Source organism: Mizuhopecten yessoensis, unplaced genomic scaffold (assembly GCF_002113885.1).
Source record: "Mizuhopecten yessoensis strain PY_sf001 unplaced genomic scaffold, ASM211388v2 scaffold11101, whole genome shotgun sequence".
In the NCBI taxonomy this organism is placed as follows: domain Eukaryota; kingdom Metazoa; phylum Mollusca; class Bivalvia; order Pectinida; family Pectinidae; genus Mizuhopecten; species Mizuhopecten yessoensis.
The window spans coordinates 531996-546230 of record NW_018408880.1 but is presented as its reverse complement, the minus strand read 5'-3'; the positions used below and the strand labels follow the sequence as shown (position 1 = coordinate 546230).

The following is a 14235-nucleotide window of genomic DNA, read 5'->3' as shown; positions in this document are numbered from 1 at the left end:
CTCCAGATCCCCCTCCCCTACCCACTCCCTTAGACCAAACAACATCAACCCCTCCCCAACTCTCAATCTTAGGCCAAACAATAACACACCTCCTGAACCCCCTCCTCTTTCCCTTAGGCAAAAAAACAACACCACCTCCCCTACCAACTCCTTAGGCCAAACAACAACACCCACTCCCCAACTCTCAATCTTTGGCCAAACAACAACACCCCTCCAGATCCCTCTCCACTACCCACTCCCTTAGACCAAACAACATCAACCCCTCCCCAACTCTCAATCTTAGGCCAAACAATAACACACCTCCTGAACCCCCGCCCATTTCCCTTAGGCCAAACAACAACATCCCCTTCCCAGCCCGCAATCTTAGGCCAAACAACAACACCCCTCCGGATCCCCCCCCCCTACCAACTCCCTAAGACCAAACAACAACACCCCTCCTTTACCCACTCCTTTAGACCACACAACATCCCTCTCCCTTACCCACTCATTAGGCCAAACAACAACACCCCCTCCCCCACTCTCAATCTTTGGCCAAACAACAACCCCCCTCCAGATCCCCCTCCCCTACCCACTCCCTTAGACCAAACAACATCAACCCCTCCCCAACTCTCAATCTTAGGCCAAACAATAACACACCTCCTGAACCCCCTCCCATTTCCCTTAGGCCAAACAACAACATCCCCTTCCCAACCCGCAATCTTAGGCCAAACAACAACACCCCTCCGGATCCCCCTCCCCTACCACTCCCTAAGACCAAACACCCCTCCTTTACCCACCCTTTAGACCAAACAGCATCCCTCTCCCTTACCCACTCCTTAGGCCAAAGAACAACACCCCTCCTCATCCCCCTCCCCTACCCACTCCTTTAGGCCAAACAACAACACCCCTCCCATACCAACTCACTTAGGCTTAACAACAACACCCCTCTCCCCTACTAACTCCTTAGGCCTCCCCTACCCACTTCCTTAGGTCAAACAACAACACCCCTCCCCTACCAGCTCCCTTAGGCCAAACAACAATACCCCTCCCCTACCCACTCATTAGGCCAAACAACAATACCCCCTTCCCTACCCACTCCTTGGCCCAAACAACAACACCCCCTCCCCTACCCTCTCCCTTAGGATAAACAACAACACCCCTCCTGATCCCCTTTCCCTACACTCTCCCTTAGGCCAAACGACATCACCCCCTCCCCTTCCCACTCCCTTATGCCAAACACGACACCCCTCCGGATCCCCTCCCCTCTCCCTTAGGCCTTACAACAACACCCCCTCCCCTTCCCACTCCCTTAGGCCAAACAACAACAACACCCTCTCCCCAACCCTTTCCCTTCGGCTAAACAGCAACACCCTCTCCCCTACCCTCTCCCTTAGGCCAAATAACAACACTTATTATAATTCCCTTCCACAACAACCACTAATTCGGTTGTCTAACCATCCAGCCACTGCCAACCCGGTTATCCTACAATTTAACAGCCGCCAATCCGGTTGTCCTACAATCCAACTGCCGCCAATACGGTTGTCCCACCATTCAACAACCACCAATCGGGTGGTTCCACCATCCAGCTACCGCCAATCCGGGTCTCCCATCATCCAGTTACCACCAATCATGTTGTCCAACCATCCAGCCACCGCAAATAAGATTGTCCAACCATCCAACCATCGTTAATCTGGTGGTCCCAATCTGGTGGTCCCACCATCAAGCCAACAACCATCCGATTGTCCATCTATACTATTACATGTACCACAAGGCTGGTCACCAATACGGTTGTCCCGCCATCAAGCCACCAACATCAATCTAGTTGTCCCATCCTCAAATCATCACCAACCTGGTTGTTCTTACTGCTTCATGTACCGTCAATCCGGTTGTCTTCCCCTCATGCCATAACCATTCGGCTGTCCCTCCATCCAGTCACAGTCAATATTGTTGTCCTACTTTCCAGTTACAATCGATTCGGTTGTGTTACTACCCCTTCTTGTCAATCTAGTTGTCCCATCATCCAGCCCCCACCAACCCGGTCGTCCCACTACCCTACCTCACCAATATGTTCGTGCCATCATCAAGCCACTGCCTATTCGATTATCCAGCCCCCACCAACAAACAGGTCGTCCCACTACCCTACCTCACCAATATGTTCGTGCCATCATCAAGCCACTGCCTATTCGATTATCCAGCCACCAACAAACAGGTTGTTCCACCACCAATTAAGCCACAACCAATATGAATGTTCCACCATGCGGTCACCCGGTCACCACCAATCCGGTTTTCCCACCATCCCGTTTCTACCACTTCGGCTCTCATAAACTGCCGTCTGCTTAGGAAATATTGAGGAGACAAAATATTCTTTCCCCAATGCAATTTTTAATATCTTTATTTTTTATTTCATCTTTTTCCTATTCTTTCGTTCTTGCGTTTTGTCCCTAAACATCCGTCTTTATATGAACGAAGCTGTTGCTAGGACGTTGAACCATATATATACAAACAGTCATATCCGTATTATCACCATGAATGCGGTTGTCCAACCATACTAACACCACCAATCTTGTGACGGAAACAAGACAAACCGTTTTAAACAGAATCTTTTACGATTTGGAGTGTGTGGTGACAATCATGTGAAGATACCATATCGAAAAATTGGGAAAACCGTGTGAATGTTTTTGCGATAGCTAAAGACCTTTCCTTTCCTCTAACATATTTAAAATTCATAATGCAATAAAAAATGTGGGAAAAGTAGACAATTCAAATGACAAATCTGTTTATAACTTTATCGAAGACAAAACCAAAAAAATGGCAAATCATATTTTAATTTCCATAGTTAAATAGTTAAGTATTAATGTATTTATCCCACTTATAACATTTCAATTAATCGATACTTTCCTTTACAAGAAAACATCAGAGGGGCTTTATTGTAAAGCAATCTCTGAAAAGAATTTGGAATTCCATTTGCAGTTCAAATATCATAATCTTCAAAATGAAAATCGACACAGCATCATTTATTTGCCAATAATACATCGTAGGGCCTTTGTTGACTTTTGATATAACATCATTATAAAATCGTTAAAGCATACATTATGAAATGTTAACACTTACACTGGAACCAGTAGATTCCCATATGGCTATTTTCAATCACGTAAAATCTAATTGAACATGAAATTCTTCAGACAAACAGTCTGTGCATAATCAATTTATTTTGTGCATAACACTAGTTTATTAACATTCTTTGAAATATATATAATATACAAAATATGTGACCTATTTCGTCAAATATATAAACGATTATTGACAAAATAATATTATTCGACCAGTTCATGTTTGTTAACACAACACTGCAAACACACAAACTAATTTAAATTAAGTTAGAACGATTGAGATTTAACAAAAAAGGTACTACCAGTCAACGAGTATGTAGGAACAGTCAACAATTAATTATCTTAGAATGTCGACAAGTAACTGTTAGTATGTTTGACAATGAAGTATTTTAGAGTAGTTGATAATTGACTGTTACCAATGGTTGACAATTCAGTATTTTAATTTGGATGACGATTAATCAAAAGTTTTGGTTGTCAATAAAGCATTATTAAATGTTAGCAAAATATTCTGATTGAAAAGTTGACAATTGAGTAGTTTAGAATGTTAACAATTAAATGTTGGTATAGTTGACAATTGAGTATTTTAGAATGTTGACAATTAACTGTTGGTATGGTTGATAACTGAGTATTTTAGAATGTTGATAATTAACTGTTGGTATGATTGATAACTGAGAATTTTAGAATGTTGACAATTAACTGTTGGTATGGTTGACAATTAAGTATTTTAGAATGTTGACAATTAACTGTTGGTATGGTTGATAACTGAGTATTTTAGAATATTGACAATTAACTGTTGGTATGGTTGACAATTGAGCATTTTAGAATGTTGACAATTAACTGTTGGTATCGTTGTTAACTGAGTATTTTAGAATGTTGACAATTAACTGTTGGTATGGTTGACAATTGAGCATATTAAAAAGTTGATAATTAACTGTTGGTATGGTTTATAATGGAGTATTTTAGAATGTTGACAATTAACTGTTGGTATGGTTGACAACTGAGTATTTTAGAATGTTGACAATTAACTGTTGGTATTGTTGATAATTCAGTATTAAAGTAATTTAGAATGTTTACAATTAACTGTGCGTAATTATTGACAATCTGTATTTTGAATGTTGACAATTATCTGCTTGTATGTTTGATAATTAAATATTTTAGAATAGTTGACAAATAAATGTTAGTATGGTTGATCATTAGGTATTTTAGAAAGGATGATAATTATCCATTAGTAATGATTGACAATCGGTTTGTGTTGAGTGTTGACAATTACCTGCTAGTTTATTTAGGGTTAGGTATTTCAGAATGGTTGATAATTGCTGGTACTATTGTGGACAATTTAGTATTTTAGAATATTGTCATTTAACTGCTAGAATGGTTGGCATTTAAGTATTTTAGGACAGATGATAATCAACTGTTAGGATTTTTGACAATTAAGTTTAAAGAGTGTTGACAATAAACCGTTAGTATGTTTGACAATTAAGTATTTTAGAAAATTTGCGAATTAAGAAAGAGTATTTAAAAATGTTGGAAATTCACTATGTGTATGAATGACAATTATGTACTTAAGAAATGATGATAATGAACTTTTAACAATGTTTGACCATTAAGAATATTTTAGACTGGTTGACAATTAACTGTTAGTATGGTTGACAATTGACTATTGTTTTATATCATTGTATATTTTAGAATGTTGAAGATTAACTGCTGGTCTGTTTAACAGTAGTATGTTTGACAAATTTCAGGTATTTCAGAAAGGATTATTTTAAAGTTAGCATAGTTGTCAATGAAGTACATGTATCTTAGAATCTTGATAATTCACTGTAGGTATGGTTTACAATTAAGTTCTTTGAAAAGGTTGATACATTACTATTAGCAATGGTTGACAATGAAGTATTTGAGAATGATTACAATTTACTGGAAGTAATGTTGAAAATTAATATTTTAGAATGTTGACAATAAACTGTTAGTATGTTTGACATTTAGGTATGATAGTATGGTTGTCAAGCAGATAGTTTAGTTGAAAGTCAAGTATAACAAAAACAAAAACAAATGACATTTAACTGTTGGTATGGTTAACAATTAATTGGTTTAGAATGTTGACAATTAAGTATGTTTACGTGGTTGAAAATTAAGTATAAAACAGCAACTAAACGTTAGGCATGTTAGCATGATAGAAAGTTTGATAACTAAGTGTTGGAATGGATGACAAATAAGTGTGCAAGACGTTGGAAATTTACAGTAAATATATAAGAATGGTCGACAACTAAGTTCGTTAGAAAGGATGACAATTTTGAATATTAAAAGGGTTGACAAAAAATGTATTTTAAAAAGATTGACAGACAAGTATGTTAGAATATGGATGACTTGCATTAAGTTTATTAGGCTGTTGACAGTAGGTGTGTTACACTGTTGACAACTAAGTATATATTAAAGGGTAATCAATGGTTAAGAGGTGACATCACATTGGTAATTACACCCTTTAGAATCAGACTCAATGGACGTCCTGCTCGATATTCTAGGCAACTCCTGTTTTCCAGTAAGATATTTTCATACCAACTGATACACTGATTTCATTATAATTGAGTATGTGAGCTTACTCCATTAAACTGTGTTTGAGCAATTATCCTGATATCAGCATTGCATGTACAATGTACATAAAAAGACCGAAATACTCAGAAGTGTCAACAAAACCAGTCTTCGAACTAAAAATCGATAAAATTAGGACAAAAATATAAACAAGGCAAAGTACAAGGAGAGTAAACTCGGGGTTGCAAATGGTATGTGTTGTCTGTTTCAATTTTCTTTTCTGCAAGACTTTGTAAATGTATCGGACCATTATATTCAAAACCACAAGTTTATCACATCGAGAATGATAGAACAACACAGCGCAAAGACAAATTATACATATTAAATGCCACGAGGAATGTAGAGACTAAAATCCCGATTTTCACTATCCGAACGAGTATGCAACAGGTTCCAAGGTCCAGTATTTTATTCATATCTTTATCGATATAGCTTTCAACTCAATTAATTTTGCGAACGGTATCTAAGAAACGGAATTACGAAAACAATAAACGAAATATATCTTTAATTTTTTAGCTGAAGGGCGCCATGAAAATATGCTTGGGGTGATTTTATACTTTAATGAGATCCGGAAATTTTTGGATAAACCTCAACGCCCACCTACTTTTAGAGGTGATCCGATCAAAGCCCACGGAACCCCTCTTTTTCACTGGAAAAATCATGTCATATTTTTCTTTGCAGACTCTATTGTTTAATTATCATTTCCTTTGCATGTACTTTTTAATTTATGCGATGTTTTTTGACATAAAAACAATATTTCTGTCTCAATACAATTATACAAATTTTCAGAAAAGGTAATTATGTTGACAACCATAAGCAAAATTTGACGACCTTGCATTCACTGTATTTATATATCTCAACGTGACCTTGACCCTTGATTTGACCTCATCTGTAAATTTGTCCTTTGTAACTTTCCACGAGTGCACTTACAAGCAGCTATCACCTGGTTCCGGAACAGTTGACTGACAAAACAGTAGACAACCGGATTTAACACGCTGTTCAGGAAATACGAACGAAGTAATAAATTGTAAATAGATTTACCAACATTTGACAGGTTTACTATCTCTTCTCTGTGAGTTGCTCTTAAAATAACCACGACACAATAGGGTAAAAATGATATGGCGAACACAACCGTTACTAAAAAGAGCATCATTGTTGTCTTCCCTGCATGAAGAGCACCTGAAGCATTTGAATGTCCGCTTGCCTTCGAGAGTTGTCTACGGACTATTTCTGATCGAAGGGTCTTGGGTTTCCCTGAAGGTCGTTCTGAAGCTTTGGCAATTGTCAATTTTGAGCGACTGGCATTGTTTGCAATTTTGTTCCAAACGACGAATGAGAAATTCCTTGACCTCATTTCTGTTGGTTTCCCATCTAGTTCGTCCATTGTACAACTCGCCGCCGATATTTCAGGCGCTACATATCTATTTCCGCATTTTAACGATTTCCTGTTCTTTCTTTGTCTGATTATCGCTTTGCCCACTTGGATATACAACACTAGGAACAGAATATCACCAGCAAAATGGCAGGTAAATAGAAATCCAACAAGTAGGAGCGGGTAGAACGTCTTTATCCACCGTTCTTCGATTTCACAAGTTTTTCCAATGAGGACAACATTTTTGAATTTCTTTAGCGTGAGGTCATGTGTACCATAGAGTACAAATAACGGCCAAGATGTAGCCAAAGCGATCACTACAGCAAACAAGACGATTTTTTTGGCTGTCTTGATGTCAATCAGTTCCTCCAAGGGACGACAAATCCTTTTAAATCTATCAACAGCGATTGCTGATAAAACAATCGTCGTCGAGTTGTTACAAAATGACGTCACGAACCTGGTAACTTTACAAACATAAGGGAAGTCAAACTTGAAGAAATGCGTAAGAAGATAAAGTTCGGTTGCCATTGACGACATGCAGTTTGTTAGATCTATGGCTGCAAGAGCCATTATGAAAATCCTGGACGTTGTATGGTTCCATTTGAAACCATACACATACAACACCAATACGTTGCCTGGCAACCCGATAGCCAATAATATACACACATACACTAGTGACGACAACAACACGTCATCAAAGTACTTATTGTTTGCGAGGTCAAGCAACGGCCCGGATGTAATAAAGGTCAAAGCTGTATCATTTCCTCCCAAGGTCACGTTTAGTGTTGAGAAATTTAAAGATGGTTCGGTGTATTGTGACATTACTGGCGTAGTGGCAATTCCGGTTGTAACGGAGGTGAATTCCTCTGCCATGCTGCAGATTGAATTTGACCTGAAATATGAAAAAATAACGTCAACCTTATGATTGATAGATAATTCTTTTATATACCTTGTAGACCCAAACAGTTTCAATATACAATTAAAAAATTAAGTCAATTTCGAAACGAAATCAACATGAACAGGTTAAATTATAATTTGATTTGCAGCTATTTAGCAAATTGTCATATAAAACATACTGCAAGATTATTCATGACGATTACACATAATTTATATAACAAAATAAGCAAGACGTCTGTAACATCTAAACAACTGTTAACATAACTACAGTGTATAAGTTTGCACCAAAGAGATACCAAGAAACACATGTTAAAGAAAAGGAATGACATAAACCAAATACGTATACACAAAAACACAATTAGGGTTCAAACAGGTAATAGTGTCATCAGTGAATATGGTATATAACCATAAAGTCAACATATTTATAAAATCATGCATTCTGTATAGATCTATAAGTATACAGTTTATATAGATCTATGAGTATACCATTTATATAGATCTATAAGAAGTATACCGTTTATATAGATCTATAAGAAGTATACCGTTTATATAGATCTATGAGCATACCGTTTATATAGATTGATAAGTATACCGTCTATATAGATCTATAAGTATACCGTTTATAAAGATATTTAATAGTACAGTCTGAGTAGATATGAAATCAAACATACAATATAAATATATAGCCATAGAATCTATATAGATATGAACTCATACAGTCTATATAGATATGTAATCATACAATCTATATAGATATGTAATCATACAATCTATATAGAAATGAAATCATACAATCTATATAAATATATGTGTGTGTAGTCATACAATCTATATAGATATGTAATCATACAATCTATATAGATATGTGTGTGTAGTCATTCAATCTATATAGATATGAAATCATACAATCTATATAGATATGTAATCATACAATCTATATAGATATGTGTGTGTAGTCATACAATCTATATAGATATGAAATCATACAATCTATATAGATATGTTATCATATTATCTATATAGATGTGTAATCATACAGTCTATATAGATATGTAATCATACAGTCTTAAACGAGTTTAATCATTTTAATAAGATATTGACACGAATAGAAGATTATATTTGTCACATAACATTCATAACTTGAAAAAAAAGCTACACAGTTATGTGTTATCATCTGACTCATTCTAAGTCAAAACCAAAGTACTCCGATCATAATATTGTCGTTCACGCATTGAAAGTAGTTCTATTTATTTAATAAGGAACCGTTTTAAATACATTGATAATAATAATGACATCATAAACATTTTAAATGTATCGTGTTGTTTATTTAAGAAAAGTAGTACTTGTAGTGGCGTAGGGATATGTTCAAACGATTTTGTCCAATCGCAGCAACTTTAGGTTTTATCACACATGTGTAATGCCATATTTATGACATGGCCGTATGGCATTGTAAACTGGGTCAGTTATTTGATAAAAATATGTAATCATACAGTATGTATTGATATGTAGCCTAACCTATATAGATTTGAAATCATACAGTCTGTATAGATATGTAACCTAATTACCTATATAGATTTGTAATCATACTGACTATATAGATATGTAACCTAACCTATATAGATTTGTAACCATACAGTCTATATAGATATGTAATCTAACCTATATAGATTTGTAATCATACTGTCTATATAGATATGTAACATAACCTATATAGATTTGTAATCAGACAGTCTATATAGATATGTAACCTAACCTATATATATTTGTAATCATACTGTCGATATAGATATGTAACCTAACCTATATATATTTGTAATCATACTGTCGATATAGATATGTAACCTAACCTATCTAGATTTGTAATCATACAGTCTATATAGATATGTACCCTACCCTATATATATTTGTAATCATAGTGTCTATATAGATATGTAACCTAACCTATATAGATTTGTAATCATACAGTCTGTATATATATGTAACCTAACCTATATAGATTTGTAATCATACTGTCTATACAAATATGTAACCTAACCTATATAGATTTGTAATCATACAGTCTATATAGATATGTAACCTACCCTATATATATTTGTAATCATACTGTCTATATAGATATGTAACCTAACCTATATATATTTGTAATCATACTGTCTATATAGATATTTAATCATTCAGTCTATCTAGAAATGCAATCAGAAAGTCATTATAAATATGTCACCATACAGTCCATATAGATTTGTAATTAATGTATATAAATATGTAATTAATGTGTATAGATATGTAATTAATGTATATAAATATGTTTTTAATGTATATAGATATGTTATTAATGTATATAGATATGTTATTAATGTATATAGATATGTAATTAATGTGTATATATATAGGTAATTAATGATAAAAAGTGATTAAATGTCCATGTGAAGGAAGTAAATATAGAAAAAATAAAATTAACGACCGACTAAAAAACTAGCTGCTTTCACCCTTCACAGGGCTCTTCAGGTTTATTCAAAAGAGAACAACGTCGTGACGTCACAATTACATGTCATCACACTACAATAGTAACGTGACGTGTAATTAATGTATATAGATACGAAGTGTATGTTATTAATGTATATAGATATGTTATTATTGTACATAGATATGTAATTAATGTATATAAATATGTAATTAATGTAAATAGATATGTTATTATTGTATATAGATATGTTATTAATGTATATAGATATGTTATTAATGTATATAGATATGTAATTAATGTATATAAATATGTTATTATTGTACATAGATATGTAATTAATGTATATTAGATATGTAACCTAATTACCTATATAGATTTGTAATCATACAGACTGTATAGATATGTAACCTAACCTTTAGATTTGTAACATACAATCTATATAGATATGTAATCATACAATCTATATAGATATGTAACCTAACCTATATATATTTGTAATCATACTGTCTATATAGATATTTAATCATTCAGTCTATCTAGAAATGCAATCAGAAAGTCATTATAAATATGTCACCATACAGTCCATATAGATTTGTAATTAATGTATATAAATATGTAATTAATGTAAATAGATATGTTATTATTGTATATAGATATGTAATTAATGTATATAAATATGTAATTAATGTGTATATATATGTAATTAATGTATATAGATACGAAGTGTTTGTTATTAATGTATATAGATATGTAATTAATGTATATAGTTTAAACTTTATTCTATTATCGGTATAATATTCAAGTAATGCAAGCATGATATACATATAGGATTCGAAAACAAGTACAAAGTACTTATGTTAATCCGTCTCCTTTTTTGTAAAACGGCAATCGGACGGCACTGACGAATATTGTGCATATAGATATACAGTAAGTATGTGGAAGAGAAAGGATGGGGGAGGGAGGAGGGAAAGAGGTGCAAAACGGTTTAAAGAAAGTGTTGTTGAAGGTAAAATGTATCGGGGAGTACATTGCATTACTGCATTATGGGAGGAAAAACTGGTTGGAGTTTATTTTTTGGATATGGGCACATGTCGAGCCTGTAGATGTCACTGTATTCAACACACAATAAATTAATTGCATATAATGAAAACTTTCCAATCCGACCCCTGATTATTCCGGCATCCAGTGGTGAACAGCAACCTGGTGTAATTTAAAATATTAAAAGTATCATCAGACAAGACTATGATGGTTTGTATATATATATCCATACTGACGTGTTTTGACATACAGGGGCCGTACCAGTGAGTTCAAACTTAAAATCGTTTCCACTAGTTGATGAAATGTTGGATACAGTCGAAAAATTCTCATTATATTTAACTGACGTATCATGATTTCCGTACAGAAGAAGATTTACATTATAGTCGGGAGGAATGCTTCTGAAGCATATTATTACAAGTACACATGGGACTATCAACTAGATTTCGTCTATATAAATGACTAAAGAGAGGATTACAGTTCATCCTTAATCGTTCATGATCGATTTGGCCGAATCTACTTTTGCAGTAGTAATAATAAGGCGGAACAAGATGAATTTCAGCATTCAAGAACTTCTTAAAATTAGTAATCGACGGGTAAAGCTTTATGTTATCGGGAAGTGCATAGTGGAGGGTAAGAAATAATCCTTGTGAAGCTGGGTTCTAGGGTTTATTTGGCAGTAATTATTTGCGTTTCTAGTATTATAAGAGTGCAAGTCAGAATGACGAGCAGGAAGCATCTTAGTTAGATAGGAGGGACACTGACCATGGACAATCTTATGGAATTGTATGATTTTATGTTTTCTTCTTCGAACAGAAAGAAGATCCCAGCCAGATTCTAAAAAATCGGTCATGACTAGTATATTTTGTGAGCTGTATATTTTCGAAAAATTGACTTTGTCCAATCGTTATATTGTCCCATATTACATCACCATGTTCTGAAAGGGGTCGTAGAAAAGTAAAATACATTTTTTGTAAAGTCATTCTGTCAATATTGAATTTGCATTTCCTAAGCATACCAAGTTTCTTGGGTGTTTTGATGATTACATATTGCACCTGGTCGGTCCACCCTCCGCTAGCTGAGATAAAGACGCCTAGGTGTTTATGGCAGGGGACTTATGTTAAGGGGATGTAAGTCATAAATAAGGATGGATGAGTTGGTTTATTATTTTTCTTACTTACAATCATTGTCACTGTGTTGTTAGGGTTAAAGTTAAAATGCCCTTTTTTAGACCAATCATGGATTGTATTTATATTGTAGTTCAAAAGGATGGCAATAAGATCCGGCAAGTCCACTACAACGTTATGTATATATATGTACTCATACAGTATATATAGGTATATGTTATTATGCAATATAAATGTTTATGTTACCGTCTATATATAGACATACATTTATTATCGTTCAGTTTTCATAGATTATTTGTAGCATTTCCAACGGGAAAATACCCATTAATCATTGGTCTGGCCTGTCACGTGATGGTCATTAATTTAAACCTTATGACATCACAATTAAATGGCGCCTATGCCAATTGCATCTAGAGGATGTTAAAATAAAGGATGTTTCGTGAAATAAAACAGGTGAGCAGATCTGTGCTACAGTCTTTGACACAATAAAATCGTTATATATTCATAACTGATCGTCTGTTGTTCTATTAAGGTTAAAAAATGGCTGTGTAACTAATAATGTAATCTTTCAGTTCCCATAGATTATATGAAAATTGCAATCCAAATTAAGGATATGTGTTCGGTTACGCTAAATGATATGTAACGACTGAGACCAGCTTGTCTGTCTGTCTGTATGTAACGGATGAAACCTGCTGTGTCTGTCTGTCTGTCTGTGACGGCTGAGACCTGCTGTGTCTGTCTGTCTGTGACGGCTGAGACCCGCTCTGTCTGTCTGTCTGTCTGTAACGGCTGAGACCTGCTGTGTCTGTCTGTCTGTAACGGCTGAGACCTGCTGTGTCTGTCTGTCTGTCTGTAACGGATGAGACCTGCTCTGTCTGTCTGTCTGTCTGTAACGGCTGAGACCTGCTGTGCAGGTAGGAACGAATTCCACACCGAATTTATAAGCATTGATTTAAAATAATTGTAAAGACATTTTTTAGCCTAACTCATTATACAAAATGTAACCGATTTTGAGAATGATACATTTCTGTGCCTTACGAAATAATTTGTGTGCATGCAAAATTGAAAAAAAAACAAAAAATCAGTTGGAAAGATATCTCTCGGAATTTGTCATTGCTTTTAAAAAAAAGGCTGATTCGTTCAGATTTATTACACAATGTTAACCCTTTTACGGGTACAGATAAAAAAAAAATGCCACTTACCTTATGTTATTTTATGTATCACCAATAACCTTATCTTCTATCTGTCTGTCTGATAATGTTTGTAAACCACTGATAGGCGTCCATACATCGGAATTTTACAGCATTACTGACATTGCAATGTGTACCATGTTTACTTGTCAGCCTATATAGCGTCGTGTTAAAGTACCCAAAGTATCATAAGGTTTTAGCAATCGTCCCTTTGTTGTCGCTTCAAGGAAACTTATTTAAGCCTCTATGTGTTAAAACTCGTACGACCGACACTTGGGTATCCGGTATCCGGCAGTTGCCCCTAACCAAGTGTATAATTTGTCCGTCTCACGCATTACCTGTTTATTGCATCTTTCTTAAAAGATTTCAACTTTATACTGCTGATAAATACTTTCAATAGTGTTTGTTTTGTTGTTAGTTAATATAAACTTATTTTACAACATCTATTAATCAAGTTATATCAACTTTGTTAATCACT

The 14235-nt window shown here is 34.8% G+C and overlaps 1 protein-coding gene across 1 annotated transcript; it reads right to left on the bottom strand.

The window, feature by feature from the left end:
• Positions 1-2355: 2355 nt before the first annotated feature.
• On the bottom strand, positions 2356-13983 carry LOC110465813 (cholecystokinin receptor type A-like). Its single transcript, XM_021521911.1, has 2 exons — positions 13770-13983; positions 2356-7936 (listed from the first exon to the last, which is right to left on the bottom strand). The coding sequence occupies exon 2, from the start codon at positions 7915-7917 to the stop codon at positions 6529-6531; it is 1389 nt and encodes a 462-aa protein (XP_021377586.1). The 5' UTR covers positions 7918-7936; positions 13770-13983; the 3' UTR covers positions 2356-6528.
• Positions 13984-14235: the final 252 nt, after the last annotated feature.